Raw genomic sequence first — 7,500 nt, forward strand, 5'->3', positions numbered from 1 at the left:
AGATTTCTGTATTGTGTGTCTGGAAAAAAAACTCTGATGACACAAAAATCTTAATATAGCGTCATGGAGGCTTTTTTGTCCAGAGGCGAGAGACTCCAGCCAATAGGAGGAGCTCGTTCTGCATGTGTTCAACCCGCCCATAGGGGGATCTCACAATAAAACGCTGTCTTTTCAGTTTCGAGTCGACTAGTAGCCTAGTTGTATCATTTCTTCCGACACTGCCCTCTGTAACCGATAGGCGTGGCTTGGGAGTGGCCTCGTAGGGCAGCAAAGCAAGTGCATTCTGGGAGTTGTTGTGTTTCATCCACATGAGCCAAAAATACATTTTCCAGCTTTTCTCAGTCTAGAAGACACCAACTTTTAAAATAATTTCACATTTCTACTACGTAAATAACCCAATTTAAATACACATTCATCTTTCCAGCGGTGAAGTATCCCTTTAAAATGTCCCCAACTAAGCAAGCCGAAAGCCAAGGCACGGAACCAAAACTCCATCAGTGACAGAATGGAGAAAAAAAAACCTTGGGAGAACCCAGACTCAGTTCCCAATTTCTCCTCTGGTCGATGAACTAACAGTGTATGATTATGATCCAGGCAGCATTACAGGTCAGAGGTCAGATTGGATCAGAACATTCAGAATATTTATCCAGTTCCATCTGGTTGGAAGTCGGAGTCACGCCGGTATGGAGACGGGTTGTTGAGGATCAGTGCCGATGCTGCCGTGTGGATGAGGCCTTCACAGGGCTGATGAGGCTGGCACTTCAGGGATGCGTCGTGGACGTGTCCAGGCGCAGGTCCATCATCTGATCTGGATACGGCCCGGATCCGGCTGACTACATCATGTGTTGTGGTCGTGTCCAGGCGCAGGTCCATCATCTGATCTGGATACGGCCCGGATCCGGCTGACTACATCATGCGTCGTGGACGTCTCCAGGCGCAGGTCCTCCATCTGATCTGGATACAGCCCGGATCCGGCTGACTACATCATGCGTCGTGGACGTGTCCAGGCGCAGGTCCACCATCTGATCTGGATACGGCCCGGATCCGGCTGACTACATCATGCGTTGTGGACGTGTCCAGGCGCAGGTCCACCATCTGATCTGGAGACGGCCCGGATCCGGCTGACTACATCATGCGTTGTGGACGTGTCCAGGCGCAGGTCCACATTCTGATCTGGAGACGGCCCGGATCCGGCTGACTACATCATGCGTTGTGGACGTGTCCAGGCGCAGGTCCACCATCTGATCTGGAGACGGCCCGGATCCGGCTGACTACATCATGCGTCGTGGACGTCTCCAGGCGCAGGTCCTCCATCTGATCTGGATACGGCCCGGATCCGGCTGACTACATCATGCGTTGTGGACGTGTCCAGGCGCAGGTCCACCATCTGATCTGGAGACGGCCCGGATCCGGCTGACAACATCATGCGTTGTGGACGTGTCCAGGCGCAGGTCCTCCATCTGATCTGGAGACGGCCCGGATCCGGCTGACAACATCATGCGTTGTGGACGTGTCCAGGCGCAGGTCCACATTCTGACTTCAGTAGACCTCGGAATAAACAGAAAGACTAACATTAGCGTAGATGCCATTCTTCTTATGTAATGAGTACATCAGGTGTTATAGGAAGTGTCCTTGGTTCCTGCTGACCGAATCTATCTCTGCAGCCTAATAATCATTTAACTGATTTGAATAATATAAATGTACAATGTTCTATATGAATGCCAGGTAAAAGAGATGCGTTTAAAGTCTAGATTTGAACTAAGAGAGTGTGTCTGCTTCCCGGACAATGCTAACCATGACTGACAGCTTTTTCAGGGAATATACTTGATGCAAATGTAACATTTGATCCTCATGAAGTATAATTATGTCCTCTCAGAAACATTGCAAGACTTGCGCCTCCTCTTTCACAGTGGATCATTTCAGTGCTGTTTTTCTCTTCTCTCTGCAGTGTAAAGTTTAATAAGGGATACGCTGCCTTGAGTCAGACAGGAGAGGATTCGCTCATCTCTCTGGATTCAGACAGGTGAGACTCACTGTCCTCCGCTCGATGTTTGTTAGAGGGATTTAAAGGCTGGAAAACCTATTATTTGATCAGCAATTGCAAGACGATTCCCATGAAAGATCAGGGTTCTCATTTATACAGGGTTCGTACAAGGTGCTTAAAGAACTTGAATTTGACTTTTTAATATATTTAAGTCCTGGAAAACCCCTGAAAACAGCCATATTTATGAAGAGGTACTTAAAAAGTGCTTGATTTATTTAAATATAATATATATATATATATATATACATACATATAATTACATAAACATTTTTCCCAAAAAAAACACATATACAATCTTTTCACGCAAAATGAACGCTGCAGCTCGTCTTTTCTCGATACGAAGTACGCCAACGATATAATATAAAATATTTTTTATTGAACAAAAATAGCCATTATAAACTTTGTATTTAGTATATATTATTAAACACTTTGTAAGTTGTATTTTGGATACCTTATATCTGTATTTTGAGTTAAAAAAATCCTTAAGATATTGTTTGTAGTCCTTGAAAACCAAAAAAGTAGTGCTTAAAGTCCTTAAAAGTCCAGTATCTGTACGTTTATAACCATTGCATCGCACAAAACAGAGCCGTCCCCACTTCCCACGCATAAGTTTTGATTTATAAAAACAAACTTGACAGGAGAATTTGCACACACACTCTGATCATGCGTACGAACTACGAACACTCTGGAGACGAGCAGTTTGGCGACACCGGTGGTGATCTGAGGGATTGAGGAAAACCACTTTAAATCCTCATTATGAGTCCTAATCATAAATAGACGCGTGTGCCACAATCTTCCACTGACTGGGATTTATAAAGGGAAGTTTGCGCAGGTTCTGGCGTACGCACGGTTTTTTAAGTCTGAATATTTTTGGCTTTTGGGCGCAAACGTTTTTAGCAAGGATCCCACGCACAATGAGAGCCCTGAAATATAGAATTAATTGTGTGTTGATGGACTGAGAGATTGATTCCGTGTTGTTTGATTTCATCAGTGATGCGGAGCTGGATTGTTCATCTGGATATTCCTCAGCAGAGGTTAGTTAATGCCTTTAAAGGGTTTGGGAAACGGGTAGCCTGACGATTAAAATAATACAGAATTAAATTATCAATTATAAAAGTGTCACTTTTTTATCACAAGTACTATCAAATCTTATGCAGAGTGGTTGTGTTGTAGAGAAATCTTGATCTTGATGTGACAAGAAGGTGAAATGGCAATACATTAAAATACAAATCAAATGTTCTCTTGTAATCAAGGACCTGTTTTTAGTCATGAAAATCAAGTATGGTGTAAAATCATTGTGAGTTTTGCCAAAATAAGACGATAACGATAACCAAAATGTAATTTTCAGAATGATTTTTATTTTGCAGCTGATGAATGATAAACATTGACAGCCAATCAGAATCCTGCTTTAACGAGCTCGAGCATTTAAAGAGACAGACTACAAAACTGCAGCGCTTATAATAATCAGAGCGATATTGTGCGCTGGTGTGGACGTTTCCTAATCAGATTGAATTTAATCAAACTAAATCAAGACCAAATTACAATGATAAACAATCAATCATATTGGATCATTGTCAAAACATCTTCAACATGTATTAACATGTTGTTCCTCATGTGTTGATTATGTGTTCCTCCTCATGTGTTCCTCCTCATGTGTTCCTCCTTCATGTGTTCCTCCTTCATGTGTTCCTCCTTCATGTGTTCCTCCTTCATGTGTTCCTCCTCATGTGTTCCTCCTCATGTGTTCCTCCTTCATGTGTTCCTCCTTCATGTGTTCCTCCTTCATGTGTTCCTCCTTCATGTGTTCCTCTTCATGTGTTCCTCTTCATGTGTTCCTCCTTCATGTGTTCCTCCTTCATGTGTTCCTCCTCATGTGTTCCTCCTTCATGTGTTCCTCCTTCATGTGTTCCTCCTTCATGTGTTCCTCCTTCATGTGTTCCTCCTTCATGTGTTCCTCATGTGTTGTTCCTCATGTGTTCCTCCTCATGTGTTCCTCCTCATGTGTTCCTCCTTCATGTGTTCCTCCTTCATGTGTTCTTCTTCATGTGTTCCTCCTTCATGTGTTCCTCTTTCATGTGTTCCTCCTTCATGTGTTCCTCTTCATGTGTTCCTCCTTCATGTGTTCCTCTTCATGTGTTCCTCATGTGTTGTTCCTCATGTGTTCCTCCTTCATGTGTTCCTCCTTCATGTGTTCCTCTTCATGTGTTCCTCTTCATGTGTTCCTCCTTCATGTGTTCCTCCTTCATGTGTTCCTCCTTCATGTGTTCCTCCTTCATGTGTTCCTCCTTCATGTGTTCCTCTTCATGTGTTCCTCATGTGTTCCTCCTTCATGTGTTCCTCCTCATGTGTTCCTCCTCATGTGTTCCTCCTCATGTGTTCCTCCTCATGTGTTCCTCCTCATGTGTTCCTCCTCATGTGTTGATCATGTGTTCCTCCTCATGTGTTCCTCCTCATGTGTTCCTCCTCATGTGTTCCTCCTTCATGTGTTCCTCCTTCATGTGTTCCTCCTTCATGTGTTCCTCCTCATGTGTTCCTCCTCATGTGTTCCTCCTCATGTGTTCCTCCTCATGTGTTCCTCCTCATGTGTTCCTCCTCATGTGTTCCTCCTCATGTGTTCCTCCTCATGTGTTCCTCCTCATGTGTTCCTCAGGTGCACCCGGACCTGAGCCGGCAGCTGCTGAAGGATGGATATCACCTGGATGAAATCCCTGACGATGAAGATCTGGACCTGATTCCCCCGAAAGCCTTGAGCTCCTCCGTCTGCTGCTGCGCTGATGTTTCGTCCTGCTGCGTGCAGTGAAGTGTGTGTGTGTGTGTGTGTGTGTGTGTGTGTGTGTGTGTGTGTGTGTGTGTGTGTGTGTGTGGGTGAACGGATCCAAGAGTTCTGCTTGAGTTCTTACAGTGTTTTTAAGAGCACAGAGTCATTTTGTTTGTGATCGTTTAAGCCCCGCGTCGTTCATTCTGTCGGTAAAACACTTGTTTTCGACCTGCATGCAAGTTTGATTCACTCACACACGCTATTGTTCGAATCCCATGAAACCGTTTCGCTTCCGCGTCATAAATCACCCTAAAATAAAAATAAGTCGTTTTTTTTTTAAAGTCCCCCTGTGGTGAAAATGCAGCTTTTTAATGTAGTTTATATGTCTATGTGGTGTTTTTAATCTGCTTTAAGACAAACCATGTGTAAGTTCATAAGTCGACAGCATTGCTGAGTATTTCCTCCTTAAAACTGCAGTGAACCAAAGACAGTCTCAAACACACGCTTTGAAATCGCTGGTGTTTCTGACGTCACAAACTACCTTGTAACCAATCAGATCAACATGTGATCGTCAACCAGTGGATCTCTGAGCTGAGTGAGTGGAGGCGGGGCTCATTTGCATATTCATAGAACCACGCATACTAAATGAGGCAAGGGTGTCGAGTTACAGTCAAGATATTTTAAGGCATGAAGAATATTTTTTCAAGGAAAAAACGTTTAAATATGTCATTTCGGTGATCAAAGATGAGTTTTAAGGGATACAATTATTGACTACAGGGAGACTTTAAAATGATGATCAGGATCATAACCACAGCAGTAGTACGATGTTTTGCACTATTACATTATTTTATTTCTTCTTTCTTACGTTTATTGGTAACACTTTACAATAAGGTCTCATTTGTTAACATTAATGTTCATGTTAGTTCACAGTGCAATAACTAATGTAACTACATGTATTCATAAATGTTGAGATTGATATTTAGTAATATTATTAAATACTGTAGAAGTTCGTGTTAACTAATGTTAACCTTATTGTTGAGTATTAACAGTTTATTCATCCGAATTCTCATTAACGTAATGCCAAAGATCTCATTCTCATGGCTGTAATCATGTCATAAAACAATATTTAAATTGTCTAATATTTATACATCAGGCTAGTATTTGTTGCGCTGCCTTTGTTTGCACTGATTAAAAATCTTTCACTAAAGTGTATTACAGTTATGAAGCTCACCATTGAGAATAACAGACTTCAGTTACAACATATTTTACAATATTTAGTTTGTTTTTGGGGTGAAATATGATTAGGACGCTTGAATGAGATTCATGCATATTTGACTAGTGACGTGTTTCTATCTTTATTGTCTGAGTTTTTTTGTGTAATCATCGTTTCGCTCCAGAAAGCGACTGTTTACGGCGGATGTTTCAGAAAGGAACTAAAGAGTAAAGTGGGATCTGAAAGAAATTACCCATGATTCTCCAGTGCAGCGTTTGGGGAAGCGCAGTGTTACTGAAAGCTGACACACACTGTTGAGTTACACAAGATAAGTGTGTGTGTGTGTGTGTGTCTGGTTGTGTGTGTGTGTGTGTGTGTGTGTGTGTGTGTGTGTGTGTGTGTGTGTGTGTGTGTGTGTGTGTGTGTGTGTGTGTGTGTGTGTGTGTGTGTGTGTGTGTGTGTGTGTGTGTGTGTGTGTGTGTGTGTGTGTGTGTGTGTCAGGACTCTTTTTGAAAAGTGTTTAATAACTTTTTTATATTTTCTCTCTGTAAACATGTACTTTGAGCACTAAAGCTTTACGGCATCTGTCGGATTTTCTGTTACTCTCTGATAGAAGGATGGATGTTGTATATAACGTGAAGTGAGACGACGTGAGTTGTTACTATAGTTAAACACTTGCTGTGAGATATAGATGTTATTTTGTATTTAAAATGGCATAATCGAGAATATTTTATCTGCCCTTTAAATAATGCAAAACATTGGATTGTGTGTGTGTGAGAGAGAGAGAGAGTGTGAGTGTTTATTAGAGTGATTGTGTGTGAGTGTTAGAGTGACTGTGTTTTAGAGAGTGTGTGTGAGTGAGTGTTAGAGTGACTGTGTGTGTGTGAGAGAGAGAGAGAGAGAGAGAGTGTGTGAGTGTTTGTTAGAGTGAGAGTGTGTTGTTAGAGTGACTGTCTTAGAGAGTGTGTGTGTGTTTTAGAGAGTGTGCGTGTGTGTGAGAGAGAGAGAGATTTGGTCAGACTGGACAATCTTCAACTCTATGCAACAAAACACTTCAATTCTTCACTTTGTAGCCACAGCAAACCAGTTACTGACTTTAACATGCAATAACTTTTATTTTGTTGTAAGAAAAATATTATTTGTATGTATCAATGTTTTATGAAATTAAAGGAAACACTAAAACTTTGTCTGTGGTGTTCATTATAAACGGTCGAGCTGACCGTGCATGTCCACCAGAGGCCGCTGCTGTGACTCAGGCAATTCAGTTCTCCTCAGTCTCTATTGACTCATAAACTGCTTCTTTTTTTATTTTGACAATCATGCGTTTGAATCTTGCACTTGAAATCACATCAGTGGCTTTTGAACCAATAAAACATGCTGTAATGAGAGCCTTTCATTAAATAAAACAGTAAACATAGAGAGTCCTTCATTAATGTCCTCATCTCAGCATCTCTCATTATTAACAGATACATTGTAATTTGCAAA

At 41.8% G+C, this 7,500-nt stretch overlaps 3 protein-coding genes across 10 annotated transcripts in view; 2 read left to right on the forward strand and 1 right to left on the reverse strand.

Moving 5' to 3' along the window:
• LOC309507925 (uncharacterized protein) overlaps positions 1-7,500 on the reverse strand; it is a 267,629-nt gene that overhangs the window by 229,349 nt on the left and 30,780 nt on the right. The window lies entirely within an intron of this gene.
• Positions 1-7,500, forward strand: part of rpp25b (ribonuclease P/MRP subunit p25, b) — a 96,848-nt gene that overhangs the window by 30,911 nt on the left and 58,437 nt on the right. The gene's annotated exons all lie outside the window — the stretch shown is intronic.
• The window catches only part of fam219b (family with sequence similarity 219 member B), a 71,778-nt gene that overhangs the window by 2,940 nt on the left and 61,338 nt on the right, over positions 1-7,500 (forward strand). The window contains exons 4-8 of one of the 8 annotated variants that reach the window (XM_082182408.1): positions 1,949-2,023; positions 3,036-3,078; positions 4,695-4,845; positions 4,876-6,393; positions 6,517-7,201. In XM_082182408.1, coding sequence (XP_082038534.1) covers positions 1,949-2,023; positions 3,036-3,078; positions 4,695-4,844 — 268 coding nt within the window. In that variant the 3' untranslated portion in view covers position 4,845; positions 4,876-6,393; positions 6,517-7,201. Of the gene's footprint in view, positions 1-1,948; positions 2,024-3,035; positions 3,079-4,694; positions 6,418-6,516; positions 7,202-7,500 lie in introns of those variants that run through there. The other 7 variants (XM_082182411.1, XM_082182410.1, XM_082182412.1 and 4 more) reach the window with 7 other exon arrangements.

Source organism: Leuciscus leuciscus (genome assembly GCF_965113295.1).
Source record: "Leuciscus leuciscus genome assembly, chromosome: 10".
Lineage (NCBI taxonomy): Eukaryota > Metazoa > Chordata > Actinopteri > Cypriniformes > Leuciscidae > Leuciscus > Leuciscus leuciscus.